The 14,660-nt window shown below is 36.0% G+C and overlaps 1 protein-coding gene across 1 annotated transcript in view; it reads left to right on the forward strand.

Moving 5' to 3' along the window:
* Window positions 1-2,258, forward strand: part of CNMaR (G-protein coupled receptor) — a gene marked incomplete at its 3' end in the record, with an annotated part of 27,261 nt that extends 25,003 nt beyond the window's left edge. The window contains exon 5 of the mRNA XM_017623207.1: window positions 2,071-2,258. Coding sequence (XP_017478696.1) covers window positions 2,071-2,258 — 188 coding nt within the window. The remainder of the gene's footprint in view (window positions 1-2,070) is intronic.
* Between the last annotated feature and the right edge of the window lie 12,402 nt (window positions 2,259-14,660).

Raw genomic sequence — 14,660 nt, forward strand, 5'->3', positions numbered from 1 at the left:
TTGTGGTGTTAGATTTTCCAAAATGTCCCGGTTTGCCAACGGAGATATCCGGCAGCCCTACATATGTAGCAAAACACACATCGGCGTAGCCAGAATGAAATTTAGAGGGGGGGATCTCGACCCTATTAAGCTGGCGTTTCAGGGTAATATTTTATATATATATAAGGGAAATTTTAAAGTTAGGGGGGGCTCGAGCACCCCCCTGCTCCTACCTGACTACGCCCATGATAACACAACACAATAGTATAACATCGCAAATTCTTCAGTTGTATTTCCTTTTTATTCCTATCACTTTCTTCCTCTCAATCTTTGTCTCTACGCTTTTAACGTTTATGTTTATGTTTATCTTCACCTTCATGTTCATGTTGATGTTCAAGTTCATGTTCATCTACATCTTCTTCTTCTTCATCTTCGTCTTCGTCTTCGTCTTCTTCTTCTTCTTCTTCATCTTCGTCTTCGTCTTCATCTTCATCGTCATCTTCATCTTCATCTTCATCTTCATCGTCATCTTCATCTTCATCTTCATCTTCATCTTCATCTTCATCTTCATCTTCATCTTCATCTTCATCTTCATCTTCATCTTCATCTTCATCTTCATCTTCATCTTCATCTTCATCTTCATCTCCATCTTCATCTTTATCTTTTCCTTTATCCTGTTCTAAATATGTCCATTATTTTCTTCATTTACATATTAACCCCCACCATTGTTATTAGGTTAGGTATTTAAATTTTCCTTCCTCTTTGACTTTATACTCAGGTTTCTTTACTTTTATATTAATTTCTGTATTTATCTCTTTATTCTTCTCCATACTCAACTTTTGTCTCGTTTATCGGAATTTTATCAATTTATATGAACGCCGCTATTATTTTATATTTCATTATATAAGATTAAAAATCTTGTTTAGTTTGGTTCACTTTATGCCAAATGATGTTGTCATTGATGCCACATCAGGTGACATCGTGTCATGTGGTGAAATTGGGGGTGGTGAGTAGCGGTGTTGTGAATTCAGGTGTGGTGGGCTTAAGAGGTGTGGTGAGTGTAGGTGTGGTGAAAATAGATTCATTCGAGAGCGAATAAAACTATTTAGGAAATAACGCTCAACAATTANTGGTTCACTTTATGCCAAATGATGTTGTCATTGATGCCACATCAGGTGACATCGTGTCATGTGGTGAAATTGGGGGTGGTGAGTAGCGGTGTTGTGAATTCAGGTGTGGTGGGCTTAAGGGGTGTGGTGAGTGTAGGTGTGGTGAAAATAGATTCATTCGAGAGCGAATAAAACTATTTAGGAAATAACGCTCAACAATTATTTTTTTTTTGTATCAGGTAGTTAAAACACGATAAGGAAGTAAAACAAATTGCCTGTAACGCTGTTTATTGGAAAAGCTTAAGCATTAATCTGCAAATACATAGTTTAGCATTTATCGGCAGTCCGTTATATAATCTAAAGAACAATATAAAATTTTGCACTTTATGTTTACTATTTTAGGAGCTATCGACGTTTGAACGCTTACACGAGCAGGGCCCTACTGCACCAACCACTTTCAATTTATAATTTTTGGATAAGTGTTTGTTTTCAAGTCAAGTTGCACTTATAAAAAAAAACTATCACTTTACCAAAAAATAATTAGTAGATTTGATAAGCATTACACAGAAAATTTCCTTTGCTATGCAAATGGAGAACTTTTGCAGTAATGTCCTTAGCTAAAATGATTAGCGTTTCTTAACGGAAGGAACCAAGGTACGTTTTGATTTCATTTCGNAGCATTACACAGAAAATTTCCTTTGCTATGCAAATGGAGAACTTTTGCAGCAATGTCCTTAGCTAAAATGATTAGCGTTTCTTAACGGAAGGAACCAAGGTACGTTTTGATTTCTATTTCTCAAGCCAATAGCGACAAATGTAACGAATAACAACCATGTTTACTTTATGTACATTTTCAATAAATTGCATTTTTGTGTCAAGCATAACGCTAACATGTACTTGTATATGTATGTCCATACCTAAAAGTCCTCACAGTTAATTTTATTGTTCATTGTTATACATTTTCACTTTTTTCTATTTACAGAGGGACGAAAAATGACAAACGCATCGCAATTGAAGGTGACCAAGATGCTGCTAATTGTCTCCACCGTTTTTGTCTGCCTCAATTTGCCCAGCAGTGTGATGCGCATCAAAACGTATTTGGAGGTAAGTACGTGCAAGCACTGTTGCCAAGTTGGTGCTTTTCGCACTAAAAATGCGAAAATTTTTGAGTTTGGTGCTTGGTGCGTTTTTTGGTGCTTTTACTTTTAGTTTGAAGACACCAAATCTAGCAATCGTAAGTTTTGTAAGAAACTTTACAAAAATGGAAACAAAATCATGGCACAATGGCAATCATAAGCAAAAGAGCATATGTTTAGCAACAATATATGTGACAGCATTTTCAATCATGCCAGAATTACATTCGGTAATTTGCCATTGTTGGGACCAGGAATCGACTTTTAGAACTAATAGGAAATTATCAACTCTAACTTTATTTTATTATTTCGCTAATACAAAAGAAAAATAAATTCTTATTAGATTCGATTAAGCACACAAATTAAAAAAGAAGAATCGAAATCGGATGAGATTTGAAGAGTGGACAGCTTTCTTGACACAAAAATATGTTTCCAACTATGCGCCGTTGGATAATACGCTCAAATAAGACATGTTTTAAAGCGAAATCAAATTTCGTTTTGATTCAGGTGTTAATCGTTCCTTTAATTCACAAGATCATAAGAGACTGTGGTGTAGATTTAAACTACCACATAGTTCATGNAGCGAAATCAAATTTCGTTTTGATTCAGGTGTTAATCGTTCCTTTAATTCCCAAGATCATAAGAGACTGTGGTGTAGATTTAAACTACCACATAGTTCAAAACTTAATTTCTCGTTTTTGCTCTGGTTTCATAGGAATTGTAGAAAACATTTAGCAAAACGAAGAAAAATTTAACATATAAACCGTCAGGAAAAAATTTAAAAATTTTGGTTACATTTAAGCGAAACGGCAACGTTGGACACAGCTGCACATTAGAAAATAAGAACACGAATGTTAATGTCGCTTGCACGAAAATGTTTGAATTTATAATATAATAATAGATTGGCGCTTACACATATGTTAGTGTTTGGCCGACCTTCTCCTCCGATTTGTGGCGTGCGCCTTGATGTTGTCTCACAAAGTGGAGCGACCTACAGTTTTACGCCGACTCCGAGCGGCGATTGTATTTTTATGAGAAGCGGTTTTTAAAGGCAGAAATACACTTGGAGGTTTGCCATTTCCTGCCGAGGGGCCACCGCTGTTAAGAAAAAACCCTTTTTTCTAAATTTGATATTGCGATATTGCTTTGACCAGGNGGCAGAAATACACTTGGAGGTTTGCCATTTCCTGCCGAGGGGCCACCGCTATTAAGAAAAAACCCTTTTTTCTAAATTTGATATTGCGATATTGCTTTGACCAGGGACAAAACCCGTGCTCTGCGGAGTGGAAGCGCGTACTGCTCACCACTACACCACAGCGACCTTCGAGCAAGAAACGTTGATTTTTATTAGTTTGAATCGGCATCCCTACAATACAAATCCATTAAATACTCCAATAAAAATTTGGTGCTTTTTTCGAAAAAAAAACGCGATTTTTCTGGGGTTTTAGTGCTTTTTCAAATTCAAACTTGGCAACACTGCTTGCAGGCATCCTATTACCAAACGTAGAATAGCACACACAAAGAAATTTTAGAATAACGAGAATTTCAAGCTACCAAAGTGTATGTACATTAAAGTAAAGTGAAAAATAAGGTCGGATTTTTAATGCCGCCACCCCCTAGGATAGAACAAAAAAAATATACTCCTATTTTTTTATTTTGCAAAAAAAAAATTAGGTAGTGATCAAAACGCTCAAAGTTTTCCATGTATTTTATATGGCGAAAACCACTTTTCGTAGAAATAGAGTTGAATTCTTGAAAATCAATATTTTTCGATCGGAAAACTTTGCTTATCTTCAGGAGATTCCCAGTAATAATACCCAGTTGTTTCTTTAACCATTTTTTCATGGTAACTATATTTTATTGGTCCTCCAGAACCCACAGAAGGTGCAATAGGGGGACCAAAAAAAATCTTTAATATTAAAAAATGGCAAAATAAACAATGGGAAATTAATATTGGAAGTCTCCTAAAGAGAACCACAGTTTTCCGATGTTAAAATATAAGGGGTATTCTCGAAGTCTTGCACTATGCACGGATTGCACGAAATGCAAAAATACTATGCCAAATTTCGAACAGTACGAGAGCACCCCAAGTAGTAGTGGGTATCAAGCAGCGAAATTATGTATCAAATACAATAACAAGAGACAGCAAAAAAAATGGAGTGAGCGAGATGAGAGGAATGAGAGAAATATGTGGCAATTCCAACAACAAAACCACCAGCACAGGGTCGCATTTATCTTGCTATGCTATTTTGCAATATATATACATGGGTTTCGACGTTGCATATTTTGCAGCGACAGGAAATGTTGTTTCCAATGTTGGCAAGTTTTGCAATCCATGCAATCCGTGCTACGTGCAATGGCTTTGAAAGATTTGGAGAATACCCCTATTGATTTTCAAAATTGTATACCATTTCTCCGAAAAGTTGTCAAGTCACATGTTCTACTTTTGTTGCGAAACCGATTTGCGCNGTTTCCAATGTTGGCAAGTTTTGCAATCCATGCAATCCGTGCTACGTGCAATGGCTTTGAAAGATTTGGAGAATACCCCTATTGATTTTCAAAATTGTATACCATTTCTCCGAAAAGTTGTTTTTTCCCCATATAAAATACATGGAAAACTTTGAGCGCTGTGAGCACTCCCTAAATATTTTCTGATTCAAAATCAAAAATAGGGCTAAATTTTTTCGGTTGAGAATAATTATATGGTGTGGCGGCATTAAAATTCTGACTTTAATGTTTTTGGACCACCCTAATCTACATACATATGTATGTAATGTGTGATTACCATTTTCTTTATTCGTGCCGACTGTCACGACATGAACATCAATCCAATCTAATTACGGTAGGCAGACAAGTCACATGTTCTACTTTTGTAGCGAAACCGATTTGCGCTGGCCATATATGTAATACTTCTANGCTAACTTCTCAATGTGTAAGCATTCCGAAATCAAAGCGAGACAGTCTAGTACCGTTTTTGTCAATGTATTGTGTACTTGAGTGCCGTTTTTGTATATGTGTTGTGTACATGTTCATTTATAAACGTATGGCTTCCTTTTCTTTCGTACGTGTTTATTGATATATCTGTACTGTAGTGTTTTCGGACGGTACTAGCTCTTACTGCCAATATAGGAGTATTACATATATGGCGCTGGCACAATATGAGTGTAATCAGATTTTAATAAGTCTCTTCACACTTTTCATCAAAAAATCAAAATAGAATTTTTTAAAGAACATGAATAGAATTAAAATTTGTCCGAAGCATTGCTAATAAAACCTGATAAAATGAGAATTTGAATTTAGGGCCGTTTTCTCAAGTACCTAGGTTTTAAAATACGTCTGCACTTTAAACACAAATTTTGTTCTGAAAAATGTGTTTAAGAGGGCAGATAAATTAAGAAAAAACCCACTTAGAGTTAGCTCAGAATGAATAGAGAAGTCGATTAAGCCATGTTTGCCTGTCCGTCCGTCCGTGTACACGATAACTCGAGCAAATATTGAGATATCTCAACGAAATTTGGTATGCAGGTTTCCCTTTATTTAAGCTAGGTTGGTGTTGAAAATGGGCGATATCGGAATATAACCACGCCGACTTCCCATATAACAGTATTTTCAAAAAAAAAGGCAAAAACTACGATATTTCGGTAAACACTGGATCCAAATTGTTGAAAATTAGTACGTGAAGTAGAATTTTGGTAAAATATAGTGCTAATATGAATTTATTGGAAAACGGGCGTTACCACGCCCACTTACGATGAAATGCTGTATCTTAGTAGCCGCTTCACCAATCCTTACAAACTCGGTACGAGCTTTGCCTAGGGCCTAGCTAAGAAATCTGTTGAAAATATTTGAAATCGGGCAATAACCACGCCCACCTACCATATAACGGTAATTTACAAAAACATACAAACTCTGATAAATCAGTAACTACTGAAGNTGCTGTATCTTAGTAGCCGCTTCACCAATCCTTACAAACTCGGTACGAGCATTGCCTAGGGCCTAGCTAAGAAATCTGTTGAAAATATTTGAGATCGGGCAATAACCACGCCCACCTCCCATATAACGGTAATTTACAAAAACATAAAAACTGTGATAAATCAGTAACTACTGACCCTAATTGACTCAAAATCGATAACTAGAATAACCACTTAGCAGACACTTAGGCTATTATATATTTTTGGATAATGGGCGTGGCGCAGCCCACTTATGATCACAAATGTGTATCTCCGTAACCGATTCATCAATTTCTACCAACTCGGAGCACTCAATAACCTTAGTATAAGAAAGAAATTCATTGAAAATTATTCAAATCGGACTAAAATTACACCCACTTCCCGTATAACGGTAAATTTCAGACATCCGAAAACTCCGATATGTCAATAAATGAGGACGTTAATTTACTCCAGGTTAATAGTTACAACAATCTCTTAACAATAAATAAGACTGCTATAGACTTTTAGGATTGGGCGTGGCACCGCAAGGCAAGGTGGCAAGGTGTATCTCGGTAACCACTTTATATATTTCTACCATACTTGGTTTAATTATTTCATTAAGTTCATTCAGCATATTGTCGAAAAAGTGTGGAATCGGGAAAAACTCCCCTGCTTATCATGCAAATGTAGTTAAAGAAAGTAGAAACGACGATATTTGATACCTGCGCCGAGTATATAAAGTTCGGTTTCGTCCGAACTTATACTTCTTTACTTGTTTCACAATAATTTTTCATGAAAAACGGCTCAATCAAAATTGTTTAATATGATTTGTTCCGCAATATAGATATTCTGCCGAAATCCGCAATAAAATTTGCGTTTACTGTTAAATTTGCCACGCCCATTTCTAGGGTTTCGTCGTCTTAAAGAAAAATCTTCCCGAATAAATACTTTTACTGGATGGGTATTCTATTTGCCACGCCGATTTCTAGGGTTTCGTCGTCTTAAAGAAAAATCTTCCCGAATAAATACTTTTACTGGATGGGTATTCTATTTGCCACGCCGATTTCTAGGGTTTCGTCGTCTTAAAGAAAAATCTTCCCGAATAAATACTTTTACTGGATGGGTATTCTATCGGAATCCCCAATAAAATTTTCTTCTCCGATTCATGACGTGCGCCTTGATGTTGCCACACAAAGGGAAGGGACCTACAGTTTTACCCCGACTCCGAATGCCGATTGTATTTTTATGAGAAGCTCTTTTTAATGGCAGAATACCCTCGGAAGTATGTCATTGCGACCGCAATTAGAAAACAACTTTTTTTATGTTGCCGGTTAAGATACAAGTGAATGGAAATCTCTTAAGTGGGCCACCCAGTGGGCCAGGGAGCGTGGTGCAACTAGAGAGCGCAAAAAAATGTATTTATAAACATAAGCATATTATTTAGTACAATATTTTTTAAAGTTGTATACATAAATATGTACATACATAACATGCATATTTATATATGTACGTATGTATGAATAAAGTGATTTGTTCGAAAAAATCTTGACCATCCAATTTTGAGTGGCACACTTGAGAGATTTTCACTCAAGTGCTAACCGAAATAAGCATTATAACTGATTACATGTCTAAATAACACAGGTCAACTCAACACACACAAACTCAACACAGGAATTCAACACACACAAACTAAACAAATATCAACTCAACACACACTGGTTGNAAGCTCTTTTTAATGGCAGAATACCCTCGGAAGTATGTCATTGCGACCGCAATTAGAAAACAACTTTTTTTATGTTGCCGGTTAAGATACAAGTGAATGAAAATCTCTTAAGTGGGCCACCCAGTGGGCCAGGGAGCGTGGTGCAACTAGAGAGCGCAAAAAAAATGTATTTATATGTTATATGTTATATGTTATGTTATAACCCTCACTAAGTATAATTCTCTTTCTGTTTTGCGAAGAAAAGGGGCTGAACACCTTTTTCAGAGAACACCTTTCAGCGTAGGCGGCCTTCGGCCGCCCTTAGGGATTATAACCGTCACTAAGCATAATTCTGTTTTCTGTTTTGCGAAGAAAAGGGGCCGAACACCATTTTCAGAGAACACCTTTCTGCGTAGGCGGTCTTCGGCCGCGCTTTCGTGTTATAACCCTCACTAAGTATAATTCTCTTTCTGTTTTGCGAAGAAAAGGGGCTAACACCTTTCTGCGTAGGCGGGCTTTGGCCGCGCCTAGGGATTATAACCCTCACTAAGTAGAATTCTCCTTTCTGTTTTGCGAAGAAAAGGGGCTAACACCTTTTTCAGAGAACACCTATCTGCGTAGGCGGCCTTCGGCCGCTCTTAGGGATTAAAACCCTCACAAAGTGGAATTCTCTTTCTGTTTTGCGAAGAAAAGGGGCCAACACTTTTTGCAGAGAACACCTTTNTCTGCGTAGGCGGGCTTTGGCCGCGCCTAGGGATTATAACCCTCACTAAGTAGAATTCTCCTTTCTGTTTTGCGAAGAAAAGGGGCTAACACCTTTTTCAGAGAACACCTATCTGCGTAGGCGGCCTTCGGCCGCTCTTAGGGATTATAACCCTCACAAAGTAGAATTCTCTTTCTGTTTTGCGAAGAAAAGGGGCCAACACTTTTTGCAGAGAACACCTTTCTGCGTAGGCGGGCTTCGGCCCCGCTTAGGGATTATAACCCTCACTAAGTAGAATTATCCTTTCTGTTTTGCGAAGAAAAGGGGCTGAACACCTTTTTCAGAGAACACCTTTCTGCGTAGGCGGCCTTCGGCTGCGCTTAGGGATTATAACCCTCACTAAGTAGAATTCTCTTTCTGTCTTCTTTGCGAGGCTGAACACCTTTTGCAGAGAACCCCTTTCTGCGTAGACAAGGACAAGACAGGAAATTTATGTTCCGTTTGCTGCAAAGCAAAGATGGTTAAAATTTCGACGCGAATTTCTCAACTCTGAAGGAGATGTTTTTAAAGAAAATGTATTGTTATTCTATGAGAAAGCAATGAGTTATTTAACTACTTGGTAGAGTAACTTTGAAGTAGTATCAAAATTTATTTGGATAAAAACTTATAAAGAAATCAAATGGGAAGACATTTAAAATAGGATTGCCGCATTAATTAAGCATACTCCCGAAAATTATCATGAGTTTGACAGTGACGGGATTTTTGATGAATTCGCACTAGTGCATAAGATTATAAGTTCTGAGAAAGACGCAGAAAAATGGGAAGCAATATCATGTGTAGACAGATGGCTACGAGTCGCAGAATGTTACTAATGTAANGAAAAATGGGAAGCAATATCATGTGTAGACAGATGGCTACGAGTCGCAGATATAGCTGAACTGGCTAATACAAATGTTACTAATGTATTGAAAATAGTGGAGTTTATTTTGTGCATCCCAGGAACATCTGCCGCAGTTGAACGAACTTTTTCGCTAGTGAAGAATCAAAAGAAGAAGAAGCTAGTGAAGAAAGAAAGAGGTCGATTGCGCATTTCGGTTATTGCTGAGTTACTAAATATTTAAATAAACAGTTACTAAAAAAGGTATTTCAGCTGAGAAGAACGATTGGCCTGGTGGTAAAGAAATAAGTTTGATATAAACACGGTTTCTTTTAACAACTTGTACCTTATTTCCTCTCTTCTTTTCTTTCTTCGTTTTGTTTATTTAGACAAATTGATATTTTCTAATGCGATGAAATCACTTATACATACGATGTAATCTGTTATTTTTAGATTTAAATAAACACATTTTGTTTCTTGTTATACTTAAACTTTATTTTAATTCAAATTTGACTAACGTCAGGCTTTTCTTCGAGAAAATTTGGCAAGCCTAGGTATTTAGAACTTGCTAAATACTCAAATAACAAAACATAGGTATTTAGGAGTTGGTAAATACTAAAGTAAAAAATAATTTGCCATTTAGTAGCTGTTAGATGCTAAGGTAAAGACGCTAAATACTCTTGTCCAGGAGTGGGCAAGGACCAAGAATGATAGAATACAAAATTGCGCCGTCCTGGGCGTTGACATATGTGTACGACAAGTAAACAAAGAATAGAGCGAAAAGAAGAACGAGTTGAAACTGCCAAAACAGTTCTCTTTACAGCGAAAAACGTGTTTTAATTTTGCTAAATGCGAAAATATTGCATTTTTACCTAATCTATTAGAGAATAGGTAACATTTTAGTGCACTCCATTGCCTTGCAATTGATGCTGCTTCAGCAAACGATTTAGTGCACTGCATTGCTTTGCAATTAAGGCTGCTGCAAAAAACTTCGGCAGCATCTCAGCGGGATTGATTAGTTAACTTGCTAATGGAGGCTGCTTGGAGCAGAAGCAAAATCATTGTGAGGAAATTCTATTAATGTAATAAAAAAAAAACATTTCGGGAACGGCTTTGCCGTGCCCTATGTACACAAAATGCAGCGATTCGTCCCAGCGCTACACTTGCATCTAGGCATCTTGTATCTTGGTGGCTGTCGCAATTTAACACACAGCACTTCATTTTATTAGTTTTTACGCAGTCTTCAACTCAAAAATCACTCACAAATTACAAACCAACACAATCTAAGCTGATTTTTCACTTATAATTCAAATTTCTCCCTCGCTGATTTGTAAACAAAGGTTTACAGTATATTTTGCTTTGCTGCCTCTATGCTTAAGTTCACATTTAAGATACTTACCCCAAAATGCGCATCAAAAGCATTATTTTTAACATTTATAAGGAAACTGCTCCGATAGATGCATTCAAAATACCTGCACATTGGCGATACCTGCCTTAAAAATTGTGCGACTAGTATCAATTGGCCCTACAATTATATAATTTTACTACCTTTTATTTATTTTGATCATCTCGCAGAACAACGAAAATGGCTATCAATTTATGTAGTTATATAGATAATTAGATAACATTCGGTAAAAATTTCGCTTGCAGTAATTTCTACATGGTAAGTGGTCCGCCAATATTTGGTTCCATAGGGATTCTGATACCTTCCTCATTGAAGTAGTAAAGAAAATTCGCTTAAATGCCTTTTCGGTTACGTGCACAAGTTTTTCGTGCGCGAAAGGAGGTGCAGCTAAGCAAAATATACTGTATTTACAAGTTACTACAACTGTCAAAATCGGCAAAACCAAAGTAGCGGTACCACTGACGGCGCCACCTTTGTTCGCTGCACCGTGGGCAAGGACGAGGCCGAAAAGAACCACATGTAAATTCTAAATGGTACAAAGAGCCACAAAAAAAAACCAAACCAAAAATTTTATTTTTAAATAAAATTATACTGTACGGCAAAATCAACTCTTTCCTGGGTATGNGAAAAGAACCACATGTAAATTCTAAATGGTACAAAGAGCCACAAAAAAAACCAAACCAAAAATTTTATTTTTAAATAAAATTATACTGTACGGCAAAATCAACTCTTTCCTGGGTATTGGACCAAGCCAATTTTTTTAAGAAATTGAGTCATAGGTAAAAAAATAATCTCTCCGTTTTTCGAAGTTACCCTCCGAAATCGAGATATTTGCCTTGGAAGTTCGAAATAGGACATTTGTTATTTATCCTAAAAATATAGACGTAGTCCTCCTTTTGCTTTTATTTAAATGGTATTTAACTTTTTTGTGTAAACGTATATTACAGGTGCTATAAGGGGTCAAAGTTCAGGTCTTCTATCGTTGTAAAGGTGATTAAACCCCCTTTCTGTCGATATGCATATTTGTATACCTTGTATATAAGAATTTTAGAGAGAAACACATTTAAAGGAAAAAATACTTTTTTTTTTTTACAAAAAGATATTTTAAACAAAACAATTACTAACCGATTTTACAAAAATTGGGATCGTTGTAAAGAGGATAAATCCCCTTTCTTCTGCTATGCCTATTTGTATACTTCGTATATAAAAATATGAGAAAAAACACATTTAAAGGAAAAATTACTTTTTTTTATAAAAAAAAAAAATATTTTGGTACTGTTGTAAAGGCGATTAAACCCCTTTCTTCTGATATGGACATTTGTATACTTCTTATATAAAAATTAAAAAAAAACGCTTAAAAGGAAAAAATACCTCNAATATTTTGGTACTGTTGTAAAGGCGATTAAACCCCTTTCTTCTGATATGCACATTTGTATACTTCTTATATAAAAATTAAAAAAAAAACGCTTAAAAGGAAAAAATACCTTTTTTGTATAAAAAAAATTTTTTTAAACAAAAAAATTACTAATTAGTAATACAATTGAATACTTTATTTAAATAAAACAGAAAATTATCTTTAATTCTTATATATAGCCTGTTACGTAAAAAANAATTTTTTTAAACAAAAAAATTACTAATTAGTAATACAATTGAATACTTTATTTAAATAAAACAGAAAATTATCTTTAATTTTTATATATAGCCTGTTACGTACAAAAATTAAAAACATTAATTTTATTATTATTCTAATGTACGTAAGGTTGATATTAAAGAAAATTCAAAATATCCCGTTGGCCAAATTCTGGTTTTACGTCAGTTACAGCCGTTCGTAGCATTTTTGTTAAATGTTGGTTAGTCCATAACTATGTTCGTTTAAATCTCCAGTAAAATATATCCAACAATAAAATTTCGGCGAAATATCATGTGTTCTCTCACAAGAGAAAAATATCCAAAATAGTACGCGAACAGAAAATTTGCAAAAACTTGCAAGTTAAACGAACAGCTGATAGAAATTTTGTTAAAATTCAAAAGTATAAAATTGAAAACGTAAGAAAACAAATCCCGAAGTCTTATCCTGGCACAGTTCACTTACCAAACGAATAATTACTTACTTTTTATAAGTATAATTAGTCGCATTTTACTATTTTAACTTCCATTTTAACTTGCGATTTGCGTAAATTCCAACCAGATGTTTTTGATCAGCTGCTTTCTTGTTGCCAAATTGTTGTTGGCAAAAATTTTTCCATCAGAAACTAGCAGCTTTCCCTCAAAATTAACCCCCTTATTCTAGAACCCGAATTTTCGTAATTCGTTGCTACGCTACGAAAAACGAAAAATCCACATGCTGCAACCCTTGCGGAAACATGTGCATCATTGCCAGCTATCAGTTGTTTTTCGAAGATAGCTGAATGAAGGAAAACAAAGTGGAAAGGAATTAAAAAAGCACTCATCACGTGCTTTTCAATATTTTGAGGAAAATTATGGATTCTGATGCATTGCAGTTATAGCAGCGGAGTAAGAGCGCGCTATGACAATGGACTCACAAAGGTATGCGGAGCTGCCGGGCATAGTAACCATGGGGCATCTATGTTGGCTTCTGGTTGAATTGTTGAACCACAAGCCAGAACTCCTCCTATGCCTGAAGCTCTGGTTCTCAATCCAAGCCATTGAAAACATGCACTTTGTTAGGTCCACCACCTGTTGCGCTTGCTTCTGCCTTCGGCCGCGCTTAGGTATTATAACTCTTACTAAGTAGAATTCTCCGTTCTGTGTTGCGGGGAAGAGGGGCTTCCGCGTGTCAAAGGTATACAACATTTCTTGTGCATATCACCAGTGTTGCCGCCGCTCAAAGAACTTTCTAATCAAGATTAGACGAAAAAGTTACCAAATGTAAGGAAAAATAACCAATTTTTTTTATTAGATTAACAATTCAGGTCATCACAACGAGCCTTAACCGACAAAATAACGTAAGCGACATAATTTGAGATTTTCACTTTTTGATGCATTTATGTAGTAAGTTATAATCCGCACCGCCCGTCAAAGTTTGGTAACAATGTACGCAACGGTTGCAAAATTACAGCCCAAGCAATTTTAACGTAAGCGCCATTAATTGTTTGTTACTGCAAATGTCGTTTACGTTAAAATACTCAGATGAAAAAAAGTATACAAATTTGGTTAATAGAGGTAATAGGCGGTAAGTTAAACACCTTTACGACTTCAACTGTGCAAAAAAAGTGTAGATATGTGGCACATGTTCATTGATATTCAATTCATTTGCGAAATAATGAACAACTAATTGACCAGAACTTCAAATTTATTCGTAAAACGTTTTCAAAGCAGATCATACATACTAGTATACTTACAAGTAGCTAGAAATATATCGAGTTCATTTTAGCTTTTAAAGTGTCTGCAGAATATGGCGAATTTCAACACAAAGATAACGTTTTGTTTTATGTGTTTATTCCTAAGTGGAAACGTAAACCATAAGTGGCATTTCTTCTAAGGTGCTTTTCCCGTTTGCAGTTTCCAACAAAAAATTCCCTAGTTCCGTATAGCGATAGTGAATCGGAAAGTGATTTGAATTTGTCACCAGAACTCGAGGAAGAAACCCATGTAGGAAAAAGGGCATATCGAAAACCGAAGACTGCCAAAAAGACTACAAAGGAACAAATATCGCTGCACAGCTGTTAAAGCAAACCCGTGTAAATATAACAAGTAAGAAAGTCTAAGTTCGGGCGGAGCCGAACATTAAATACCCGGCGCAAATATTAAATATATGTTTTTTCACCTTTCCGAAACCTACCGCTAGATGGCAAGCCGGGGT

Source organism: Rhagoletis zephyria, unplaced genomic scaffold (genome assembly GCF_001687245.7).
Source record: "Rhagoletis zephyria isolate East Lansing unplaced genomic scaffold, Rhagoletis_zephyria_1.1 Rzeph_scaffold_03091, whole genome shotgun sequence".
NCBI classification, from domain to species: Eukaryota; Metazoa; Arthropoda; class Insecta; order Diptera; family Tephritidae; genus Rhagoletis; species Rhagoletis zephyria.